At 45.5% G+C, this 26574-nt stretch overlaps 1 protein-coding gene across 1 annotated transcript in view; it reads right to left on the bottom strand.

Moving 5' to 3' along the window:
• The window catches only part of LOC147107560 (amine oxidase [flavin-containing] B-like), a 238634-nt gene that overhangs the window by 132205 nt on the left and 79855 nt on the right, over positions 1 to 26574 (bottom strand). The window contains 1 exon segment of the mRNA XM_086006682.1: positions 15513 to 15607. Within this exon segment, the coding sequence (XP_085862808.1) occupies positions 15513 to 15607 (95 nt within the window).

Consider the following 26574-nt stretch of genomic DNA (forward strand, 5'->3'; position numbering starts at 1 on the left):
TCTGTTCTTCAAGTTGTTGAACCTCGGTCATTGCCGCCTCATATTTGTCTTGGGTGTCCTTCAATGTTTTTATGAGTTCTTGGACATCCTGTCTTTCATGCTCTGCCATGTTTTTCACCTCTAATTTCTCATCTATGGATGGAACTTCTACCGATGAGTCTGTCTTGGCCTTGAGCTCATCAAGAATTTCCTGCAGCCTTTGGACTTCTTGCTCATGTTCAACCTTTAGTTGTTCATATGCTTCTACTGAAACTAGCTTTTCGGAGGCTGCCGAGTTAACCCCCTCCAGAATTGTAGCCTGGGCCTGTTCATACTGTTCTTTAAACTTCTCACACTCTGCTTGTAAGGAGTCGTAGAGAAGAACTGGAATAAAATCCTGGCTTCCTGAAGATTCCTCTTCCTTTGGTTCGTTCTGTAAATATTCTAGTTCCTGAACAGCATCAGGGGAATGTGACTGGTATTTGACCACGATGGCTCTATGGTCGCTCTCTGCTTGAGCTAGCTGTCTCTGTTGTCTTTCCAGGTTCTCCCATTCGGTGTCCCAGAACTTTTCCATATTTTTCATCTCTTGTACGAGACGGTCACTCAACTGTTCTAATTGTTGTCGCACTTTGACATAAGTTTGCGTCCGAGCTCGGTGTTCTTCCGTCGTGGATGAATCCTTTGCTTGAACAGGCTCAGAATTCTCTGTCAACCTGGAGTTCTGCTCTGCAGCTTTATTCTTCTTGGTACCATAAGTCCTTCTGCATGTCTTCGTTTTCTTCCCCATCGTCGGCAAGTCCCTTTTAGCCTTGTCTTCCATATTCGACTTGGTCTTATCATCATCCATTTCAGAATCTGAGCTAATAGCTTGCACCGAGTCCTCCCTCATTATGGCTTTTAGGTAATGCCATTCCATGTCTATTTTCTTAATCCACTCCCGTCCTAGAAGTGGTGGTCCTCCCTCAGGTAATACGTACAAGCTCATTCTTGGGTGTTCTTTACCCCTATCTCTCACCTTGACTCTTATTTTCCCCACGGGGTATACGTTATGCCCCGTGTATGTCTGTAATACGAACTTGGTATTTCTTAAAGGTATGTGAGAGAATAGCCGGTGGTAGTCCCTTCGGTTGATGACTGATAGAGCTGATCCAGTGTCCAGCTCCATTCTTACTTGGACTCCAGCTATTTTTAGTATGACCCAGATGGTCTGTAGATCCGTTTCTTTACCCACATTGTGGATTCTCAGACTACCCAGCTCCTGGTTGTTTGGGTCTGAGTCTGAATTCTGTTCGTCTGAACTCTTCTCAGCCACCTTGTGTACCTGGTTGTACTTTTCTTGTGGTGGCTTCCTTTGATTGTTGGTCTTTTTCCCAGACCGGCATACCTTCGCGATGTGACCCAGTTTGCCACATTTCCTACACTCTTGGTTCTTAAACCAGCATTGATTCTGGTCATGCGTTGTCTTCCCACAACGGTAGCATTTTGTTGTGCTTGAAGTAATTTGGTCCACCCCGAGTGCCGCCGCCTTTAGTTGCATTTCCGCCGTTCCTTTCGCTGCGGCTTCGTGCGATGCAGCTATAAGGACAGCCCTGTCCAGTGTGAGGTCGTTCTCTTCCAGTAGTCGCTTCTGCGTCCCTTCTTTGGACAATCCGCATACGAACTTGTCCCGCAGCGCTTCTGTCAGATTCCCTCCGAACTGGCAGTATTTCGCTAGCCTACGTAGTTCGACCAAGTATTCTGCATTGCTTTCGTCTTTCCTCTGCGTTCTTGCGTAGAATTTGAATCGTTCAGCCAGCATCAACGGTGTGGGGTTCAAGTGGTCCTTCAGCACAGCCACAATCTCTTCGAAGGTCTGATCCGCTGGTTTATTTGGTGCTATTAGATGCTTCAAGAGCCCGTATGTTTTTGCCCCCATCGAGTTTAGCAATGTTATCGCCTTGTCATCTTCCTCTATTTTGTTGGCTTCGCAATAGATCTCTATGCATTCCACGTACGTGGCCCAGTCTTCTATTTCAGAATTAAAGTCGTTAATATTCCCTCGCTTAGGCATCTTTCTTCCCTTGGGAGCAGCACCAGTATTTCTTATTTATTTGTTTATTTCTAAGATGGCGGTTTTCCCGCGAAATCGGCGGTTTCCCGCTCTTTCCTTCTCTCCCCGCCCACTTCAATGGCGGTATGTCAGTTAAGATGGCGGTTTTCCCGCAAAAATGGCGGTTTCCCGCTCTTCCTTTCTCGCCCCGCCCACTTCAATGGCGGTTTCCCGCTTCTGGCGGCTTCCCGCGTTTCTTCCCGGTGGAAGGGGTACGCTTCCCCCACAGCGGACAGGTTCAGCTGCTGGCTGGCTTCCGCACAGCTCCCCTTACTCGGCTCTGTCTTTTCCTCCCACCCGCACGGCTCTACTGGCGCTGGGTACACCCCGTTAACGGAGGACAGTTCAGCCGCTGGACTGGCTCTCGCGCAGTCTCTCTCTCTGTACCCGGCTCTGTCGCTCTCTCTCCCGCACGTTCGGTGCTACCGGCCCTGGGTACCCCGTTGGTGGAGAACAGTTCAGCCGCTGGACTGGCTCTCGCACAGTCTCTCTCCCCTTGCTCGGCTCTGTCTCTCCCTCTCCTGCACGTTCAGTTCTACCGGCTCTGGGTACCCCGTTGGTGGAGGACAGCTCAGCCGCTGGACTGGCTCTCGCGCAGTCTCTCTCCCCTTGCTCGGCTCTGTCTCTCTCTCCCACCCGCACGGTTCCTGTTCACCTCCCAGCCCTCTCGCAGACCGGTGTTTCCCTCCCCGGCTGCGGCTGGGTTTCTCTTCCCGCGCCTACTCACAGTCTCAGCGCTTCGTGGCTGCGGTCGCTGCCCAGTTTTCCCGCCGGTCGAGGTCCGACTGTCTCACGACGCCGTTGGACCCGACTTTCTGACCGGCTCCGTTCCCCCCTCGACCGTGGTCGAGTGCACAGCCCTTATCCTCCGGATATTCTCTACACCTTCCCCTACTCACAGTCTCCGCGGCCGCCTTGTTTCCAGCTGATCGGCTCACTCCGCACCGTGGTAGAAGGGTAGTCAGTGCCTGTTGCAGACGGAAGCTTTTGTTGCTAAAGTCTTCCTCCTTCCTCCTGCTGCAGCCTCGTGTTTTCTTTCAGCAGCACGCCGAGGGCGGTTGCCTCTCTTCGACGCTCTTCGTTGCTTTGGTAGTCTTGCCGCAGGGTACGATCGGACTCGTCGCCACTGTAAAGTCTGTGGGTTGTGCAGTTAATAAATACACAGACTTCAGAAGTAACAAACAAACAGGTCTTTACTATTCGGTGGTCCGGGCGAATCTGCCCCAGCAATCCTGCCACAACACTTATATACTGGTGTGGTCACTATCGGTATTACAGTATACAGAAGCCAAACAAATAGTGCCACACCTAAAGTAGTTCTCTTAAAGGTGAACGGTTACATTCAATAGTTCCCTTAAAGGTAGACGGGTACATACACTACAGCACCAAACTTGGTTATAATTACACTCGTTTCTTCAGTTCTGGAAGGATACAGACCCAAATGATTCAGGTAATTACTGCTTTTATTTAGGAATCATCTATAATTGGCAATATTTGCACAGCAATGTCTGAGTGTCTAGGAGAGTGCCAAAGAAAGTACTAAAAATAATCTGGCAGCACATTTTTGAAAGATTTGCAACTCTAAATCAGTAAATATCCTAGGGCGCGATCTTGCCAGCCCTGGGGAGGCAGGTATGGAGGTGGGACTGCCAGGAAAATGGCAGAATTTTGGGGAGGGTGCCCAACCCGCCTCCGTGCCATCTTCCCAGGAGGCGGGTAGCCGTCCCGCGCAGGGTCCCGTCTCCTTGGAGGCAGGAAGGGATTAAAGCCTATTAACTGCCTGTTAGCTACAGGATTATCCCCTTTTTGCCCTCACAAGTGCGGGCTTCCCGAACGCTCCGAAACCTGCCAGGTCAGCGAGGCGAGTAGTGGGTCTGCGGGGGTGCAAAAGTGTGCTGTGAAGGTAAGTGATGGGTGCAAGAGTGGAGAGGTGAGTATCTGAGGTAAGTGCAAAGTGTTAGTAAAAGTGTACTTACCTTTGTTTCTTCCTGCAGGCTTCAGTCAGTGTGTATGCGGAGAGTCTCACACCTCCGTGTTGGAGATGAAAGGTGGCCGTTGCATTCTCAGATGCAACAACCATCATTTCTGCAAAAGAAAGATGTTTGATGAGGTCTTGAATCAAGACCTCATCAAACTACAAAGAATGTCACTGTTTGTCAGCTTCACAGAGCTGTCAAACAATGACAATTCAACTGTCAAAACTTTTTGACAGATGAAACGTCATACGTTGACATTCTCTGCAACCGGCTTTCCCTTAATTGGCCTGCTAAGCCCACTGGGCGGGCTTAACAAGGTCAATCAAGGGAAAATAGCGTGGATTGTCCAGAAGTTGTTGGAGACGGGACTGAAACTCGACAAGTGGGAGTCCCGCCTCCAAAGGCTCCCCATTGGCAAAATCACCCCCTAAGTCTCAGTAAAAATCATCTAGCTACATGCAGTGAGCCTCTCTGCTCATGTTCAAAAAGATAATTGGGAGGCACGAGGTTATTTCCAAAAATATCCAGCCGGCCAGCGAACTCAAATAATAAGTTTCCTGCATCCAGGATTCTCACTGGATTCTGGTACTGATGTACTCTGTCACATTAATTGGGATCAAAATGACTGCAGTATAAGACTGCAATACTGAAAGGGCACCAATGCTTTCTGCTGACTGACTTAAGTAGACTAAACTACTGGTGCAGTATAATGATTAAGATGCTATTTCTGGCTATCGCCTTAGATGGTAGTATTGAAGTACCTGTAACAGGACAATACAGTGGTTGTGACAAAGATATCAGTCTACAACTGCAGACTATGCCTCCTAGTTCTAGACACTCCAGCCAGGGGAAACAACCTCTCAGCATCCACCCTGTCAATCCCCTTCAGAATCTTGTATGTTTCAATGAGATCACCTCTCATTCTTCTAAACTCCAGAGAGTATCGGCCCATTCTACACAATCTCTCCTCATAGGACAGCCCTCTCATCCCAGGAATCATTCTAGTATGAGCCATCAGGAGGCACTGTAGAGCAGAGTTTGTGCACTTTCCAATAATGATAAATGGGAAAGGCTTAAAATGAATGGTTGGGCAAGGAGAAAAGTTTTTAGTTACTTTTAAATGACAAAGTGTGTAGTTTGAAACCTGAAGGAATCAGTACTCAGAAGGGTAATAAAAATAATGGACTGAATTCTCCTCCCATTGGTGGGTTAGCAGCAAAATGGAAATATCACCCACCAAAGTGAATCATAAGAACATAAGAAGTAAGAGCAGGAGTAGGTCATACGGCCTCTCGAGCCTGCTCCGCCATTCAATAGGATCATGGCTGATCATCGACCTCAACTCCACTTTCCCGCCCGATCTGCATATCCGTTGATTCCCCGAGAGTCCAAAAATCTATCTATCTCAGCCTTGAATATACTCAAAGACTCAGCATGCACAGCCCACTGGAGCAGAGAATTCCAAAGATTCACTACCCTCTGAGTGAAGAAATTCCTCCTCATCTCAGTCTTAAATGGCCGACCCCTTATCCTGAGACTATGCCCCCTAGTTATAGATACTCCAGCCAGGGGAAACAACCTCTCAGCATCTACCCTGTCAATCCCCTTCAGAATCTTGTATGTTTCAATGAGATCACCTCTCATTCTTCTAAACTCCAGAGAGTATAGGCCCATTCTACACAATCTCTCATCATAGGCCAGCCCTCTCATCCCAGCAATCAATCTAATGAACCTTCGTTGCACCGCCTCCAAGGCAAGTATATCCTTCCTTAGATAAGGAGACCAAAACTGTGCACAGTACTCCAGGTGTGGTTTCACCAAGGCCCTGTACAATTGTAGCAAGACTTCCTTACTCTTATACTCCAACTCCCTTGCAATAAAGGCCAACATGCCATTTGATTTCCTTATTGCTTGCTGTACCTGCATGCTAGCTTTCTGTGTTTCTTGCACGAGCACAATCCACCACTCACCCACTGCAATTCCCTTCTGGTTCTCTCATTTGCTGTGCAAAGCAAGTTTGGAGTAGTAACACAGCTCCTGATACTGCCTCTGGAAGGGATAGAAATACAGTTCTTGTGCAGTCTTTAAAAGGCTGCAGCTGGTTAGAGGCAGCATCACTTTCTGAGCGGCAGGAAGAAGAACAGCAGCAATGTCTGAAGCAGCATCAACAGCACCAGCCTCGGCAGGGCGGGACAGGGGCAGAGTCAGCAACATCTCTAGAGATATTGCTAGCTGGTCAGGGCTACAAGATGCAGACTGCTGTGCACCAAGGGCAGGAAGCCTCAGAACTGGGTGGTGCAAGTTGTCTGAAGGGAGGTGGCAGAGGCAGAGGGTGCAACCTTCACCACCCCAAGAAATGCCACACAGTGCAGGAAACAAATCAATGATTACACAGGGGTGGCCAAAATAAGTCAAGGCATTCTTGCCAATACAGATACTCTATTACTCATAAAGGCTTCACTCATCACTTTACCTATCATACTCTTTTGCCTCGAAATTGGGGAACGCTGGAAACCTGCCGGTAAAATTGGCGGCCAAGAGTAACGGCCGCTGGCCGAGAGAGCACAGGTAGTACCGGCATTTTGGTACTGCCTGCTCATTATCATCAGCGTGGCGGTGATTTGCTAGTGTAACGCGCTCTTTGCAGCGGTAATCTGAGAAGGAGGTCAAGGGTCGCCTCAGTCTCCCGATCGCAGTGTAGGGGCGGGGAAGAAAGGAATGACCCGAACAGTTGCCGTACGTGTTGCAAAAATATTAGCTGCCACCTGATGTTTATCGATATTTTGTTTGTTTATGACATGAATGCAGATAAAAGAGATCTTATCAGAGATCATCTTCAATCGTTGCAATGGAGTTCACCCATTGGTTTACTGACCCACAAACACTGTAGGCCTCCTGGAAAGCTGCCAGAAAATGCAACCCCACCACCCCCGCCCCTCACCGCTGGCCCCCCACTCCGCCTCCCCCCCCCCCCTACCGCCCCTCCACCACTGATGGTCAAAAAATGAAAGTTTAAAAGAAGAAACTTGGCAAAGGAGGCATTTGAAGTCCTGGCGTCCATCCTCATAAGTCCTACCAGAATCCTCATGGCCGTTAACGCTGATGAAAGACCTTTTAGCAGCAGCAAATGCTGGCGTGATTTGGCAGGCAGCAATGTGAGCGGAGAACTCCAAAATAGATGAATGACGTCAACTCAGCGTTGCACGCCCAATGACGTCACGCTCCACCTCATTAAAATACTCTCACCGATAGCAGGTAACGGCAGCGCTGCCAACCTGCCGAAAATGGCGGCCGTCGCTGTAACCGCCACCAGCTGGCGGAAGAGCGCCAGCCGCCGTTTTTTTGCCATTTCATGGCGTTAACATTTGACACAAACCACCCGAATTTCTAGGCCTTACTCTCTTAGTATCTGGGTGTCAGGTAAAGGAAAAACTTTGCAAACACTAAAGCACCTTCTTAACTCAAAACCACTCTGGCAACTCTCACTGTCTGCCACAAGGGCGAGACTTCATTTAAAGGACAGTGCACTTCCACATTTCATTATCATGGAGGAAAGTCTCTATGCCACTCACATGCCATTAACATTGACTTCTCTCCATCCAACTGAAAACATGGCCTATAACCAGTGCCAAAGAAGTAAAACTAGGAAAGGAGCAGCAGTGCTGAAAACCGTCAGTGCACATGAAAAGGAGACGCTGCACATCATGGGTAGGCAGACAGGAGAATCTGTGGGAGAGGGCACAGTTGGAAGGTTGTTAAAAACTGGGAATTCTCATCAGATAGAGTCTCAGCTTCATGTCCCTTCTCAAAGTATTGCAACTATTTCTTCAAAGTGAATGTCACTGTGTGCAGCTAAATAAGCTCTTCTGTGTTTCGCATCATAGGGGATGCCTTGTAGGAAGAGACCAGCCATAATGATGGCCACCCAAGCACTTCCACTGGGGAATTAGCTACAGGAAGCAGAGCCTCAACTGCTGCCACTTCATCACCAACTGTGTCATGGCATCTTACTTGCACAAGCACCCACATCATAGAATCATAGGGCGAGAAATTCATATACTTACCGTCACATGTCAGCGGCAGCGATTCTCGAAAAAATGGTGGCCGCCGCTCTTGCGCCAGCTGGAGGTGGTCCCCGTGGAGGCCACCATATTTGTGGGCCCCTTTGTGCTGCCGGTAACCGGCGCTCAATTCAGCGCTGGGTCCTAAGCATGCCAAGTTAACCTGGTGTGCAAGCAGGCTAACAGATGCTGACAGGGGCAATATCTGCAGCTGTTAAAGGGACACACACATCAATCAAGTAAGTTTGAATGGAAGGGTTTTTTGGATTTTATTGAAGTGGTGGCTTGCTGGAATATATGTGAAAAGTTTTTTTAATGTTTTGGGAGTGCTGCTGAATGCTTGCAAGGGCTCGGATGTTAAGTGAATGCCTTTGAGAAGACAGAACATGCTGCGAATACTCAGCAGGTCACGCTACATCTGTGGAGTTCATGTCTCAGGTCGACATGCTGCCGGACCAACTGAGTAATTTGCAGCAGCTTATGCTGTCATTTCACATTTACAGCATCCGCTTGCAGAAGGAAGAGGAAGAGCAAGACGCAGAAGAGGAAGAAACCAAAGAGGAGAAATCAGACGGAAGGATGCATCCCAGACAGCCCCTTTGTGGCCAGGATATCCGGGATGGAATCATCCACCTGCGGCCCCACTGGTTGGGCAGGCTGCCTCTTCTTGTTGACCCACTGGTTGGGCAGGCTGCCTCTTCTTGTTGACCCACTAGCTGGGCAGGCTGAATTTCTTGGGTGTGTGAAATGAGGAAGGCACAAGGGTGGAGTTGAGCTGACGGGGGACGGGAACCTAGAGGTGCATGTCAGAAGGGGGATAACGTACGACGATACCCGCATCTTGTATCCTTTCAGCCCCGCCGCTGGCCAAGGGCTCAGCCATGCCCCTGCTATGAATGGCCTGCACTGTCTCCTCCAAAGGGGTGAGGTGATGCCAGGAATGGTGGATGTGCCTCGTCATTGGTGCAGATTGTTGGTAGGTGAGTGATTGGGGTCCTGCATTGAGCAGTGTGTGAGGTAAGTGGTACAGTTGGTAGGTGATGGCTTTTGAAGATTCATTCACTGACCTTGACCAGTGGTCTGAGGTCATGAAGATTCTTTGGGTACTGGAGCCAGGTGGTGGGGGCGACACTGCCTTGGTAATGTATGCCCACATTGTACTTTCTGGAGGACCTCCTGGCCCCTGTGGGTAGAGGGTCAGTCTTGCAGTGTTGACCTCCTGCACAAAGCTGGAGTGCTGCGTGCGTGACCCTCGATGCCCCTTCCCTAGCTTGCTGAGCCATTTGTGGTACTGCTGAGGCAATTTTCCCATTTGCTGAGTTTAGGAAGGTAATTCAGCTTTAAGTGCTGAATATTGACATTTGGAACTTCTTTTAAATATTGATTATTTGTTAAAAGACAGAAAGGGCTGAAAAATGTATTGAATCATTGCATTTTATTTTGTCTTGCTTCACTGTGCATGGCCCCTTTAAATTCCAGAGCTTCTCACTCCCCACAATGCATTGCGAGCTTCACAGCCTCGCGTACAGACGTCAGGCAGCACTAGCACAACAAATTGGTCCCGGATCCCTCGCGCAATGTTAGCGTTGTGCCACCTACCACCGTACCCCCCACACCAATTTACCTCGTTTAGCGCGGCGGCCATTTCGGGCGGCCGTTAACGGCAGTTGGCGAGGACACCGACTGCTTTGCGGGCAAAAACGAATTTTTCCCCATAGAATGGTTACAGCACAAAAGGAGGCCGTTTGGCCCGTCGAGCCTGTGCCGGCTCTCTGCAAGAGCAGCTCAGCTAGTCCCACTCCCCCGCCCATTCCCCGTAGCCCTGCAAAACCTTTTCTTTCAGATATTTATCCAATTCCCTTTTGAAAGCCACGATTGAACCTGCCTCCAGGCAGTGCATTCCAGATTATAACCACTCGCTGCGTAAAAAAGTTTTTCATGTCGCCTTTGGTTCTTCTGCCAATCACCTTAAATCTGTGTCCTCTGGTTCTCGACCTTTCCACCAATGGGAACAGTCTCTCTCTATCTACTCTGTCCAGGCCCCTCATGATTTTAAACACCTCTATCAAATCTCCTCTCAACCTTCTCTGCTCTAAGGAGAACAACCCCAGCTTCTCAAGTCTATCCATGTAACTGAAGTCCCTTATCCCTGGAACCATTCTTGTAAATCTTTTCTGCACCCTCTCTAAGGCCTTCACATTCTTCCTAAAGTGCGGTGCCCAGAATTGGACACAATACTCCAGTTGAGGCCAAACCAGTGTTTTATAAAGGTTCATCATAACTTCCTTGCTTTTGTACTCTATGCCACTATTTGGATCCCGTATACTTTTTTAACCACTTTCTCAACCTGCCCTGCCACCTTTAACGATTTGTGCACATATACCCCCAGGTCTCTCTGTTCCTGCACCCCTTTAGAATTGTACCCTTTAGTTTAGATTGCCTCTCCTCGTTCTTCCAACCAAAATGTATCACTCCGCACTTTTCTGCGTTAAATTTCACCTGCCACGTGTCCACCCATTCCACCAGCCTGTCTATGTCCTCTTGAAGTCTATCTCTATCCTCCTCACTGTTCACTATACTTCCAAGATTTGTGTCATCTGCAAATTTTGAAATTGTGCCGTGTACACCCAAGTCCAAGTCACTAATATATATCAAGAAAAGCAGTGGTCCTAGTATCGACTCCTGGGGAACACCACTATATACCTTCCTCCAGTCCGAAAAACAAACCGTTCACCACTACTCTCTGTTTCCTGTCATTTGGCCAATTTTCGTATCCATGCTGCCACTGTCCCTTTTATTCCATGGGCTTCAGTTTTGCTGGCAAGCCTATTATGTGGCACTTTATCAAATGCCTTTTGGAATTCCATGTACACCACATCAATTGCATTGCCCTCATCAACCCTCTCTGTTACCTCATCAAAAAACTTGATCAAGTTAATTAAACACAATTTGCCTTTAACAAATCCTTGCTGGCTTTCCTTAATTAATCCACACTTGTCCAAGTGACTGTTAATTTTGTCCCGGATTATTATTTCTAAAAGCTTCCCCACCACTGAGATTAAACTGACTGGCCTGTAGTTGCTGGGTTTATCCTTACACCCTTTTTTGAACAAGCGTGTAACATTTGCAATTCTCCAGTCCTCTGGCACCACCCCCATATCTAGGGAGGATTGGAAGATTACGGCCAGTATCTCCGCAATTTCCACCTTTACTTCCCTCAGCAGCCTAGAATGCATCCCATCTGGTCCTGGTGATTTATCTACTTTAAGGACAGCCAGCCTTTCTAGTTGCTCCTCTTTATCAATTTTATCCCATCCAGTATCTCTTTCACTATGACTTCAGCAGCATCTTCTCCCTTGGTGAAGACAGATGCAAAGTACATATTTAGTACCTCAGCCATGCCCTCTGCCTCCATGCGTAGGTCTCCGTCTTGTTCCCTAATCGGCCCCACCCTTCCTCTTACTACCCGTTTACTATTTAGATGCCTATAGAAGACTTTTAGATTCCCTTTTATGTTAGCTGCCAGTTTTTCTCATACTCTCTCTTTGCCCCTCTTATTTCCTTTTTCACTTCCCCTTTGAACTTTCTATATTCAGCCTGGTTCTCACTTGTATTTTCAACTTGACATCTGTCATACGACCCCTTTTTCTGCTTCATCTTACTCTGTATCTCTTTCATCATCCAGGGAACTCTGGCTTTAGTTGCCCTACCTTTCCCCCTCGTGGAAATGTACCTCAACTGTACCCGAACCATCTCCTCTTTAAAGGCAGCCCATTGTTCGATTACAGTTTTGCCTGCCAATCATTGATTCCAATTTACTTGGGCCAGATCTGTTCTCAATCTACTGAAATTGACCCTCCTCCAATTAAGTATTTTTACTCTAAATTGTTCCTTGTCCTTTTCCATAGCTGATCTAAACCTTATGATACTATGATCACTGTTCTCCAAATGTTCCCCTACTGACACTTGCTCCACTTCACCTACCTCATTCCCTCATCAATGCAGAAAAACTCACTTGAGAGCAAGTAGCTAGTAAGTCAGAAGGGTTGTCACTGGGTGAAGCACCGAGTACTAATGAGAATGAACTGGCTGGGAGACTCCATGAAGTGGGGTGGTGGGGGAGAATTCCACCCTAGGCTGAAGACGCTAGGAACCCAGATCTCAAGAGTCCAGTCTTCAAAAGAGGAATGATTAGCGGGCATCGATCTCATGTGGAAGCAGTGTAGATGGTTATCAAATGGGAGGAGTCCATTACCCACATCGATAACACATTGCAGTGTCTCAACAACCTGCACAATATGCTGGAGACTGCGACAGCCTGGGAGATTTTTGCAGTATTAAGAATACCTTCTAAAGACTCCGGTGGTTTCCTGAGTGGCAGCTAACGTTACTGTCATAGATGCTTTGAACAGGTCACCATCACAGAGCCTCCACGATCTGGCCTGTGCCCAGAACTAGCGGGCTGCAAGGAGTGGGCGCCAATATCACTGCCTTTCCAGAAAGTGGCATGGAAGCTCTTGCCTCAAGGCTCGCCTCCGATACCTACACATGAGGGAGTTTCAGACGTGGGTCTGGCACCCCTTGCCACCGCAAAAGAAAGGTTGTCATCTCTGGTTTCTTAAGGTTATAAAGGGATTGTCCCAGCCACCCATTGCTCAACCTCATCTTGCTAAGGGAGCAGTAGAGTCAGCAAATATGAACAAATAAGTTAGCTGGCACAAAGAGTAAACAGTGTTAAGTAGTTCTGGATAAGGTGAATGGGTTTTTGACACTTTTTGGAGAATATATTATTGCGTAAAGTTACCACAGCTTATGCATGTAGGGTTCTGAGTTCATTTCTGCATACATTTTCTCATTTTTAGGGTTAGGATGATGTCGGGGAAATGGAAATTTTCGTCTTATGAAGGAACTTTCAGAATTCTTTAAAGTGAGGGGCTTTGCGAGGGTGTGTGGAGAGAACAGACAGGTGCGATATGACTTTATTTGGTGAGTCAACCTTATTTATTGAAAGTACTGAAGTGTCAGGTGTGCCCTCCTTTCTCTGGCTGTTCTGCCCCACATTCTCTCAGGCTGTTGGGAGGGAGGAAGTTCCACCTCCACTTCAGCAATTGCTTTCAGCTTTCAGAAGCAGCAAGCCTTTCTTCATTGTGATATTATACAGAATACAGTAAGCTCCAATGATTCTTGAGGCTCTCGCTGGTCTGTTTTGCAGGGCTGCACCAGATTTATCCAGGCGCCTGAAACAAAACTTGAGAATTCCTGTGTTCTGCTCTATGACACTTCTTGTAATGGCATGGACCTCATTGTATCTGTTGTTCCCTCTGTCTACAAAAGCCTTACTGGAGTCATCAGCCATGACTGCATAGAATAGCCCTGATCACCAATCAACCATGCTGATACATGGCTCTGAGTCATGAGGGCTGGCGTGATGAAAGCATCATGGCAGCTTCCTGGTTATCTGGCACGGACATGTAGGATAAAGTGACTGGCATCATGCACTTGCTACACATTAATAAAGAAAGAAATAATTTGTTTTTATATAGTGCTTTCACAATCTCAGAATGTTTCAACGCATTATGCAGCCAATGTACTTTGAAAGCGTGGTCATTGTCTAACTCAGATGTATAGAAATCGCACATCACACAAAACCCCCCACTTTTACCACCATGAGGGAAATTATACCCAACTAACTGATCGCAGACACATCAAATTTGCTCTACATAGAAACAAATGTTTGCAGCAACTAAAATATCTGTTTGAACAGGTTAAACATTTGGAAGTTAAGGTAGTGAACATTTGGTTACTTTTGCCCTAATGTTTCTCAACAGCTATTTAAACTACAAATATTTACAAGTGACCTGTTATCATTCCTCATTGCTGGAGGAGAACCCTCCTAGTGACAATAATGAATTAAAAGGAATTTTCAGGTACCCTGTTGGAGCTGCAAGAGGGGTGGGAGAATGCACAAGAGGCCAGAGTTAGGGGAAGGGGAGGGTTATATGGGTTACATAAATAGGAAGAAGTGAGGCATGTCAGGGAGACAGTAGTGGAGAAAAGAATCCAAGGAGTTTATCTTTGCTCTCCAGGATGACCCTGGAGTAGTTTGTGGTTTTGGCAGAGCAGACAGAGACCCAATAGCACTTGATGTGGTCCAGCCAGATCTAGTGATGAATGGCTAAACCATTTGTGCACCAGATACGTTCATATCTGCACCCCTTGGATTTGAAGGTGCGAAGTTGGGGGCTATACCAGAAGGAGTGGGACGGAAGAGGTAAAGGTTTTGCTGGAGACAAGGGCATCAAAGGTGGCGGTGATAATGTGGTTAAGCAGATCGAAGCTGCAGAAATAGATGGGTTCATTTTAACCCCTAAAAACAGGTGGGTTTGGGTTGGGTGGAAAGTTAAAATTTCCGGTTTTAACGGAGGCGGGACAGGCGACCAACCCGCTCTCAGGAGGCGGGTCCCTCATTTAAATATTTTAGTGAGGCTGCGTGCCTAAAATTTTATCTATGTTCCAGCTTTAACACTGGCTGACTGGGTTTCCCGGGCTTCAGGAAACCCGGCAGCTGAAGGGAGGCGAGGACTACTGGATGGAACAGGTAAGTGGAACAGGAATAGTTGGCTGGCTGCGGCTGGGAAACGGAGTCCAAAAATTGTAATCAGATCCCGCCATTAAATTCAGCAAACCCGAGGGAAACGCGTTCTTCTGGGTTTCCCGACTGCTAAACTTCCTTCCCCTTCTTATCGGGGCCAGTGTGTTGAATGAAGGACCTCAAGGCTAGTTGAAAGTGCAGTTGTAAATCACTTGGGCGAGTGTTTTCAGGAACGGACACAAAGGAATTGGAAAGGGGTAAGGGATGGGGTAGTAAGGGATATAATGAAGTGATTGGAGATGGCCTTGACAGCGCCCAAGACCATGGGAGTAGAGAGGCCACAGAAGATGGCAAAGTTGAGAGGATTGCAGTTAATATGAGTAGGAGAGTTTATATGGAGGGAGAGATTTAGAGAGGAAGGAGAACAGTGAATTCAGAGAACAGAGGGCAAACCATTCATCTGGTTTTAGACTTAACTGAGATTTTGAGAGAACTGACTGGAAAGAGCTGATACAGATGCGATGAACTGAATGGCTTTCTTCTAGGTTCAAAAAGTCTAGGATTCTAGATCAAACAAAGTCTGATTTCTAAAGAAGTTTTAAAATTACTCGATATCTTTAAATATGCAGCCTTTAGTTATTAAAGGTTATTGAAGTTTTCAATGAATTTTCTGCAGCAGAAAAATAAACTTCAGAACCCAAGCCATGATTCCTGCCACTTTTTTGCTCCCACTGCTGCCTTTGATTTGTTAAAAGGTGGCAACTATAATATAACACACATGCACAGAGCTTTTTGCAATGTTTCATACTCACTCTGGATGTGAATGTCCTGCCTCCAACCCTGTCACGGGCCTCCAGCACCACCACCTTCTGCCCAGAATCTGATAGCAGTTTGGCCGCTGAAAGACCTATGGGATGAAAACGATAAAATGGAAACCTTAAAACAGAAACAGTAAGTGATTTTTGTAAGGCATTTTGAACTCTGGTAAAGAGGAACAATAGTTGTTAATAAAATAAAACAAAACATGTAAGTATGTCAGGAGGTCCTCACTTCCACCTTAATTAGCTTATCCTGGCTCTGCTGGGCCTCATAGAACTCAAATGTAACTAATCTTGAGTGCAGCAGCGGTCCAACTCAAGAAACTCAAAGCTGCTTCATCACTGGCCCTCACTTTGACATATTCAAATGAGACTAGTGGCGACTCATCGTGCGATCACGGTCAGATTCCAGATGTGCGAGGAAACTCAGGGGGCGCCTTTTAAAGACCCCAATTTCCTTACTGGAAAAATTTCTTACGCCAGTAGATGCTAGCTTAATTAATACTTTCAATTCTGAGATCGATAGATTTTTGCTAGCCAAGGGTATTAAGAGATTAGAGTCAAGGCGTATAAACGGAGTTAGGATACAGATCAGCCATAAGTCTGGTAAGCCTGAATCACCACCCACCTTGGTGTGATACTTACACAATATACAAAAACAAAGCGCAACAGTCACTTTTAAGCCTTTGGTTCATTCTTTCAACAGCTCAGGAGCTGAGATACCCAATCATTTTTTAAGCAAAAAATGGATAAGTGCATCCAAATTTAAACTGGTTGAAGTTCAACTTGTTTCACATGATTTTACTCAGTCTGCACTGGGTTTCCACTTAGCACACTTGTTCCTGTCCATATTTCATACATGTTGTTCCTTTAGTTTCTATAAGAACCATTCTAGAACCAAACAAAAATTCAAAAAGTTCAGAAAACACTGCTAATAACGTGCAGCTACACAGAATATCATTAATACATGTTACAATATGAAACCATCTTTGTATACATGCTTTTTAAAAAAACAAACTCAGTTTGTAATAAGCTTCAATTGCAACCTGCAAATGTAAAGTTTTAAAAACTGGGAACTGGATGTATTGGAGATGATACTGGGATTTGAGTTCAAATCCAGCTCAATCTGACAATGACGATGACAACAACTTGCCTTTAACATAGAACAGCATCCGAAGGCGCTTCACAAGAGCATAATCAGATAAAAGTGGCCACTGAGCCAAATAATAAAATATTAGGATGCGCGACTAATAGATTGATCAAAGAGGTGCGTTTTACAGAGCATCTTAAAGGAGGAGAGTGAGGTGGAGAAGCGGGGGGTTTAGGAAGAGAATTCCACAACATAGGGCTTAGATGGCAGAAGGCACCGCCTCCAATGGTGGGGCAAATGGGGAGGGAGTCGGAGGAATGGAGAGTTTGGGTGTTTGTAGGGCTGGAGGAAGTTACACCAATAGGGTGAGGTAAGGTTATGAAGGGATTTAAGCACCAGGATGTGAAATTTAAAATTTGATGTGTTGGGGAAGTGGGAACTAATTTAGGTTAGCAAGGACAGGGTGATAGGTGAGCAGGATTTGGTGCAAGGTAGCCAGGTTTTTGTAAGCTGAAGTTTACACAGGGTGAAGGATGGGAGGTGGTCAAGGAGAACAATTGAATAGCCAAGTCGGCAGTAACAAAGGCATGGATGAGGGTTTCAGTAGAACATGGACTGAGTGAGGTAGGGGTGGTAGCAGGCAATGTTACGGAGATGGAAGTAGATGATCTTTGTCAGCTCAGCGTCAAATAGGACGCTGAGGTTGAAAACAGTCTGGTAAGAATGTAACCAGGCAAGGACAGTTCCACAGAGCTGGAAAACAGAAGCAAGGCTTTGGAGGAGAGAATTCTGTTGTCAAATATGTCAAAGACTGCAGAAAGACCGAGGAAGAGAAGAAGAGGTAATGCAACACAGTCAGAGTCATAGAGGATACATAGAAAAAACACAGAAAAATAGGAGCAGGAGTAGGCCATCCAGCCCTTCGAGCCTGCTCTGCCATTCAATATGATCATGGCTGATCCGCTATCTCAATACCATATTCCCGCTCTCTCCCCATACCCCTTGACGCCTTTTGCGTCTAGAAATCTATCTATCTCCTTCTTAAATATATTCAGTGACTTGGCCTCCATAGCCTTCTGTGGTACAGAATTCCACAGGTTCACCACCCTCTGAGTGAAAAAACTTCTCCTCATCTCAGTCCTAAATGTCCTACCCCGTATCCTGAGACTGTGACCCCTCGTTCTAGACCCCCAGCCAGGGGAAACATCCTCCCTGCATCCAGTCTGTCTAGCCCTGTCAAAATTTTATACGTTTCAATGAGATCCCCTCTCACTCCTCTAAACTCTAGTGAATACAGGCCTAGTCGGCCCAATCTCTCCTCATGCGACAGTCCTGCCATCCCAGGAATCAGTCTGGTGAACCTTCGCTGCACTCCCTCTATGGCAAGTATATCCTTTCTTGGGTAAGGAGACCAAAACTGCACACTGTACTCCAAGTGTGGTCTCACCAAGGCCCTGTATAACTGTAGTAAGACATCCTTGCTCCTGCACTCAAATCCTCTTGCAATGAAAGCCAACATAGCATTTGCCTTCCTAACTGCTTGCTGCACCTGCATGTTTGCTTTCAGTGACTGGTGTACAAGGACACCCAGGTCCCTTTGTACATCAACATTTCCCAATCTATCACCATTTAAATAATACTCTGCCTTTGTTTTTCCTACCAAAATGGATAACTTCACATTTATCCATGTTATACTGCATCTGCCATGTATTTGCCCACTCACTCAACTTGTCTAAATTGTCTTGAAGCTTCTTTGCATCCTCCCCACAACTCACAATCCCATGGATGCCATTTGTGACTTTGATTAGGGGCCTTTCAGTGATGTGACAGGGTGGAAACTGGATTGGAGAGATTCAAACATGTTGAGGGAAAGATGGACATGGATTTGGGAGGCAACAGCACATTCAAGGACTTGAGAGGAAAGGGAGGTTGGAGATGATTTGCAGTGACAGAGGGGGTCGTGGGAGGTTTATTTGAGAAGGGGAGTGATGAAAAGGAGGGGGAAAGTACCTGAGGAGAGGGAACTATTTACAATGTCAGCTAGCATGGGGGCCAGGAGGGAAGTGAGGTGGTCAGCAGTTTAGAGGGAATGGGGTCAAGGGAGCAGCAGGTGGGTCTCATGGATAGATGAACAAGAAGGACATGAGAGGAGATGAGAGAAAAAGTGGAGACAGATGTGGGTTCAGGGTCAGGGAGATTTGGCTTGGTGTGCATGAGGATGTGGGGGGAGTAGAAGAGGCAGCTGAATGGATGGTTTACTTCTTAGTCACAAAAAGTCCATGAGCTCCTCGCACTTGTTGTTTGGGGTGAAGGTGGTAGAGATGGGGAGAGGGGTTTAAGGAAATGGTTGGTAGAGGAGAAAAGCCAGGGGTTATATTTGCTCTCCAGGATAATACTGAAGTAGTGGTTAGTTTTGGCAGAGGATAGTGAGATAGCACTTAATGTAGTTTAGATCTGGTGATGGATGTTGAAACCAAATGTGTACCAGACACACTCATGTGTGTGCCCCTTGGACTTGAGAGAGTGAAAATGGGGGCTGTAAAACAGGGACTGACCAGAATGGGAGAGAGCAAAGGTTCTGATGGGAACAAGGATATAAAAGGTTGAGGTGAGGCAGTGGTTAAGCAGATCAACAGCTACAAAATCATGTGTCAAATGGGAGGCCAATAGCTAAGCAGTTGAAAGAGCGAAAGTACAGTTGTAAGTGACTTGGGGATAGTTTAAGGATAGCATAAGGGAATGAGGTTAGATGGGGGTAGAGGTATCTGGGTAGTGAGGGATAGAAGGAAGTGGTCAAAGATGGTCCTGTCAGTGATGGAGACTATTGAAGTAGAGAGGCCATTGAAGTAGAGAGACTTTGAAGTGGGAGATGGCATGATCAAGGAGGTGGCTGTGGATATGGGTAAAAGAGTTTATATGGAGGGAGAGGTTTCGGGAGAACAGGAGGGCAACAGAGAGGTAAGGAGATAACTGAAGGCTGTATGAATAGTAGAGTGTCTGGACTTACCTTGGCTACCCTGGAGAGGTCACTGAGCCTCTTCCTGCACTGTGTGGAGTTCTTGGGATGGTGGAAGTTGCAGTAGCTTTTACTACCTCCATCCACACAACCTAAATGATGCTCTTTTGTAGCTTCCTGCCCTCTATGCCCAAAAGTCATTCCCTTCTTACCTTGACTTCTCCACAGATGCATCTGAAAACCTGAGAATGCTTGCTCCTGCTCAAGATATCTGGCACTGTCTGCTGTTAGATAACAGATGGCCTCCTTTAAGAGCTCGCAGTTAAAGACGGCACCAGTACTGCATTTCCCTCCCTCCCACCAGCAGTAACCCTATTAAGAGTAGGATTACCACTCAATTTCCTCCCTGCATAGCTAATGAAAGCCCCCAAGAAAATTGCAGCAGCTTAGTAGTCCATTCATATGGGCGAACTGCTGCTAACCTGACAACTACAAGAGAATCTAGCCTCTGCTGTTACCCAAACATGGCTCAAACTTCACTGCATATATATTTTTTTTAATTAACACTTGGGTTTATTATTGGTGATCACTCCAAGATAACCATTATTTTCTACTTATCATGAAAATATAATCATTCTGTAAACTAAATAGTCACTGCGTGCATCATAGCATCAGATGAGCTCTTCATATCTAATCCAGTTTTGTATACCTTAATTAAAATCTAACAATATCTCATTCAGTCGTTTGCTCTCCTCTAATGTTCTCCAAGATGGATCATTTGTACTCAAACCACAAACTGCTGTTTCTATCGCCAATTAGATTTAGAACACGCAAGCAAGAGTTCCAGCTGTCCAGGTGCATGTAGCCTCCTAGGCAAACTACTGAAGCAGCAAAGCTCCAGTGAAAAAGGGGAAGGAAGAAAAACAGATTTGTACTGTCACCATTATCCCATGTTCAATGTCACATCTCAGACAAGAATTACAGTTAATTCACATAGATTGATTGAACAAGGTTTGTCATTCTCTATTATCAAAATAAAGTAAAAATAGGATCTATCCTAAAGTGCCCATTACCTATAGTGCTTTTTCGTAAATTGTAATTGCTTCAACAAAGGTTTTGAGTTATTTCTACAGCAAAAGATTGCATTGAACTTTAATCTTTCTCCATATTGATGTTAATTACTGATAGCAAGACTTGATTAAAGGATAAAGAAACAAAAGGTAAAAAATAACAATGCTCTATATCCCTAGCCTATTTTGGCTTAATTATTAAATATTGGTTCCTCCTACCCCCAGCTATTCGGTCTCCTTTCTCCGTACACAAGGATTTTTGGTCTTTTCTCTCCCCATCAGGACTATATTTTTCCAAGCATATAACTTCATGCAAGGCTATTTCAGCTTTTTGGTTTGCTTTTTTGCATTTAGTTTGGTGCAAGTTTTTTTTGGGCAGTTTGTACCTAACTTTTGTATGTTTGTATTGTTTTAATTTCTTTCTTATTTTCACTTTCTGCCATTGAAGGGAATTCCACACTCAAGTCAAAGTGGTTGGGACTCTCAATCCGCATTCTGGGCTTCTTTCACAGTCTTGGAGAAAATGGCCCCAGGATTGCTGTTTGTATGCAGGATTGAGAGTCCCTCATTTTTATGTAGTTTAGAAATGAAAATAAATATAATTCAAATGCACAATACTTTTTGATGCCTTGGCTTGCTATTGCTGAAAGTACTTGTGGTATTTAAATCTAATTTTTCCTTTCTACTAAATTATTGTCCACCTTCAGTCCACCTCTACTGCTGAGAAGGTGGGAATCCTGCAGCCACCTGCAGACACTACAGACCAGCTAGGTGTGGCTGCCCCTCCTCCCTGCAAGTAGACACCTTAGCCTCCACTTTGTGCTTCTAGCCATGGCTCAGATCAACAATGCCTCTGAGTATAACTTTCAACACCACCATCTGGTAAAAAATATTTACACATTTAAGTACTATAATGAGTACTTTGTTTTGTGACTGTAAATAATGGATTACACTAGAATATTACTTCTCCATTGATGTGAATGTAATGTTACAAAATGACAAACAGCTGAATGACAGTTCAGAACAGTGACAATATGCTGATCTCTGTGGCTTTACAAGCCTACCAAAAGATAACATGTATTTATATAGTGTCTTTCACGTTCTCAGGACATCCCAAAGTGGTTCACAGCCAATGAATTACTTTTGAAGTACAGTCACTATTGTTATGTAGGAATGCATGGCAACCAATTTGTATACAGCCATGTTGCACAAACCAAACAAGATAAATACGAAGCAAAATACTGCAGATCCTGGAATAAGATAAATGTCCAGTTCATTTTGCTTTTGGCAGTGTAGAATCAAGACCCCAAGAGAACTCTCTATTCTTCTTTGAATAGTGTCTTCGATCTTTTGTATCCACCGGAGTATGCAGATGGAGGCCTTATCTGAAAGATGGTACCTCTGACAATGCAGCACTCCCTCAGTACTGGATTGAAGTTTCAGCCTAGATTATGTGCTCCTGTCCTGAAGTGGAGCTTGAACCCACAACCTTCTGATCTACAGGGAAGAATGTTATCAACTGAGGCAAACTAACACTATGAACATTGATTTGAGTCCCAGTGCTGCCAGATATTCTAAAATAAAAACAGAAAATGCTGGAAAATCTCAGTAAGTCAAGCAGCATCTGCGGAGAGAGAACCAGAGTTAACATAGAATTACATAAGATATACAGCACAGGAACAGGCCAATCGGCCCAACCAGTCCATGCCGGCGTTTATGCTCCACTTGAGCCTCCTCCTGTCTTTCCTCATCTAAATCTATCAGCATAATCCTCTATTCCCTTCTCCCTCATATGCTTGTCTAGCCTCCCCTTAAATGCATCTATACTATTTGCTTCAACCACCCTGTGGTAGCAAGTTCCACATTCTCACCACTCTCTGGGTAAAGAAGTTACTTCTGAACTCCCTATTGGATTTCTTGGTGACTGTATTATATTGATGGCCTCTAGTTTTGCTCTTCCCCACAAGTGGAAACACTCTCTCTGTATCTACTCTATCAAAACCTTTCATAATTTTAAAGACCTCTATTAGGTCACCCCTCAGCCTTCTCTGTTCATCCTTTCCTGATCGGTATAACCCTGGCATTTCTAGTATCATCCTTGTAAATCTTTTTTGCACCCTCTCCCGTGCCTCTATATCATTTTTATAATATGGCGACCAGAATTGTACGCAGTACTCCAAGTGTGGTCTAACCAAGGTTCGATACATGTTTAGCATAACTTCACTACTTTTCAATTCTATCCCTTTAGAAATAAACCCTAGTGCTTGGTTTGCATTTTTTATGGCCTTGTTAACCTGTGTCACTATTTTCATTGATTGTGTATTTGTACTCCCAGATCCCTTTGCTCTTCTACCCCACTTTGATTCGTATTTTCCAAGTAATATGTGACCTGCTATTTTTCTTACCAAAATCTAATACCTCACATTTATCTGTGTTGAATTTCATTTGCCAATGATATGCACATTCTTCAAGTTTATTAATATCCTGTTGTAATTTGTTGCAGTCCTCCTCAGTATTGACTACTCAATTTGGTGTCATCTGCAAATTAGAAATTGTGCTTTTGATTCCAAAGTCTAAATTGTTCATTAGGCTTTTGCAATATATTCTATGCTGGCACTACACTCTTCTGTTATTTATCAACTCTAAAATGGTAAACTATGCCCTGTAACAAATTAACAAAGAGTATTTAAAAACAAATCCAACTGGGATAACTGAATTTTTGATTCTGGCCATTTGATTGGTTTTGCAGGTCTAAATTATTCAAAATCGGACTCAACTTCCACACAATGAGCACCACGTTCAGTTATTGCAAGGTGAAAGTGAAGTGCTTTGTGCTAGCTCACCTTCTTATCAAATATATGGAGAAAATTTCTGTCCATTTTTCAGCTGAAAGCCAGTTGTAATTAATGGCAAGATAATCCCTAGCTCACCCAATTTCACCAGCCCAGCTACTGGCGAGAGGGAATTGAAAAGTGTCTAGCCCATATCACATCTGTTTGTGCCAGATATAGTGGTGATTTGGCAGTGTTGCCTAGCATTTTTACTGTATATGGAGATAACAGACAGCCATACTTTTATTAACCTCATGTGTCAGCTGTGGCTCAGTTAGTAGCACACTTGCCTCTGAGACAGAAGGTTATGGGTTCAAGTCCCACTCCAGGGACTTGAGCACATAAAGCTAGGCTGTACTGAGGGAGTGCTGCACTGTTGCAGGTGGCTTCTTTCAGATGAGACGCTAAAACGAGGCCCCGTCTGCTCTCTCAGGTGGACGTAAAAAATCCCATGGCACTATTTCGAAGAAGAGTAGGGGAGTTATCCCCGGTGTCCTGGCCAATATTTCTCCCTCAACCAACATAACAAAAACAGATTATCTGGGCATTTTCACACTGCTGTTTGTGGGAGCTTGCTGTGTGCAAATTGGCTGCTGCGTTTCCCCATTACAACAGTGACTACTTCATTGGCTGTAAAGTGCTTTGAGACTTCCTGTAGTCGTGAAAGGCGCTATATAAATGCAAGTCTTTCTTTTTTTTCTTTATGTTTTATCATATTTTAAAGTTTGTTGGATGTATTATAGACCCCACCAACGATTGCCTTTTAGTTACATTCCAAATGGTGTTGCTGAAAAAAAATGGGAACTTCCAACAAGTTCCAACAAGACTGCAGTATCGTAGGGAAACAAATTCACACAAATAAAATGTACAAGGGCACATACAGTAGCCAAATTATAGCTTCAGATAAACCACCGAATCAATCTTGTCAACCGAGCAGTAACTGTTCATGCACATTTGTATGGCGGGAACTACTTGATGTCAGCCAACACTTAATAATTTTATTATTTTTTAGATTAAATTTGTCTGTTCTCATCCCGTTTATTAAGTGCAACACTTCTTGGGGACAAAAAGAAATTGACCTGAAGGTCTTGCCTTTCAGTTACCTTTCAGTAAAAGGTAGCACATCAATTTCTGGACCAGATTTGTGCAGTGAGTTGATAGGCCATCATTGGACCTTTGGGACCTAAGTTTGGATTCAGCCCAAATTGATCGGATGGAAATCCCCTCTATCTGCTAGTTCTCATTAGGGGGAATTTTAACCTAGAAATGCGGGTGGGTTGGGGGCGTGGGGTAGTTACAGTGTTAAAAATCTGAATCCCGACCTGAACTCACCTCCAACCCACCTACTTCCGGTTGTAATGGAGGTGGGACAGGGGGCGGGCAGCCAATCCGCTGCCAGGAGGCGGTTCATCTATTTAAATATTATAATGGGGCTAGAAGCCTCTGCTTTAACATCGATTTTGAATTTAACTTTAGCTGGTCGGGTATTGCACACCTCGTGAAACCTGCCAGCTAAAGCAAGGTAAGGACTGCTGCATCCACTAATCTCCTGGATACAGGGACCCTACCTAACCCAGCCTCTGCGATCGGAGATTGCCCCCACGAGGCCTCTCAATCCCACCCCCCCCCAGGTCTATGATCCCCACCCCCAGGCCTCCAAATCCCCCCCCCCCCACCCCATGCCTCTGATCCCCCCACGAGACCTCCCCCCATATTCCTCCGGCCCCCGACCCTCGGGACCCCGCACCCCCACTGCTATGGCCACTCCCCGGGCCCCGCTCAATCTTCAGCCCCCCGCCTCCCCCTTTCAGGCCACCAATCTTCTGACCACCCCCACCGCCCCACCCCACCGATCGATCTTCAGACCCCCACCCCGCTCCTCCAGGCCGACCCTGTCCCCCACACGATCCCACGATCCCTCCCTCCTCTGTGCGGCCTAGTGCCGCAGGCCTACCCGCCTGGAGCCAGCCAGAACAGTTCTGACGAAAGGTCATCGACCTGAAACGTTAACTCTGTTTCTCTCTCCACAGCTGCTGCCTGACCTGCTGAGTATTTTCTGTTTTTATTTCCGATTTCAAGCATCCGCAGTATTTTGCTTAAGACTACCTGACAGTTCCATATATACATTGGGTGGACAACCCCACACTGCATGCCACTATGTTTTGATTGGCAACCTCTTCCATATTACTGCTTGCCCATGCAAAGCCCTCATGCAAACTTACAGCTCTGTCATTGTATTTGTTACATACCCATATCCCAGTAGGGTACACATTCAAGATGCAATGTGCAGTTTAAAATCTTGCCACATTTATCTCCTTCAAGAACATACTATTGTATGATGCGTGATCACTTATTGACATACAGCTTATGGTGTAGGTTTTGCACATGGCGATCACTCTGAGTATATGATCCTTCAACTTCCAACATCACAAGAATACTTTCCTATTTGTACACATTGAGGGCTTAATTCTGACTTGCAGAAAGGCCTCTCTAGCGAAGCACAGGTGGTAAAGGCACAGCTCCTCTGACATTCCCAAGTATCTCTGGCAGGGTCTGTCGACCCGTATACTTGGGTAATGGTGGGACTGTGTAATATGTTTAAAGTGCAGCCAGACCTTCCTCCAATCATTCCTCTGCAAGACCTCCTCATCCTTACACTTTCTGAGGATAAAAATAATTCCCAGAGGAATATCCATTCTGCCATTCGCTGGCGTAGATTTGCACCCAAACATTTAGGCACAGCACGGCCTGTAGTCACCTGATATCGGCGTAACTGAAATTTCTGGAGTTTGATAGCGATTTTCTTCCCAATTTTTTAAAAATAAATTATTTCTGAGGTCTGCACTATACTTAACAAAGTGCTGTCAGTGTACTGGAAATTTTTCGGATCCACACCCACCAGCCCACCCATTCAGAAGGTCTAAGCAGCTGGGCATATCCTTATTCTGCATAATAATGGAAGAGGAGCAACAGAAGCAAGAGGCTCCGAGAGTGAGCCACCATGACAGAAGGCAACAGCCCGCTTGCTATTCGTTTTGCTGCATTTGCGCTTGTTTCTGTTTTACGCTGGTTTTTATGTTTGGTATAAGTTCCTAGCTGGCAAGACTGG

The sequence above is a fragment of the Somniosus microcephalus genome, chromosome 14 (genome assembly GCF_052327205.1).
Source record: "Somniosus microcephalus isolate GS21.2 chromosome 14, FLI_Smic_1.0, whole genome shotgun sequence".
In the NCBI taxonomy this organism is placed as follows: Eukaryota; Metazoa; Chordata; class Chondrichthyes; order Squaliformes; family Somniosidae; genus Somniosus; species Somniosus microcephalus.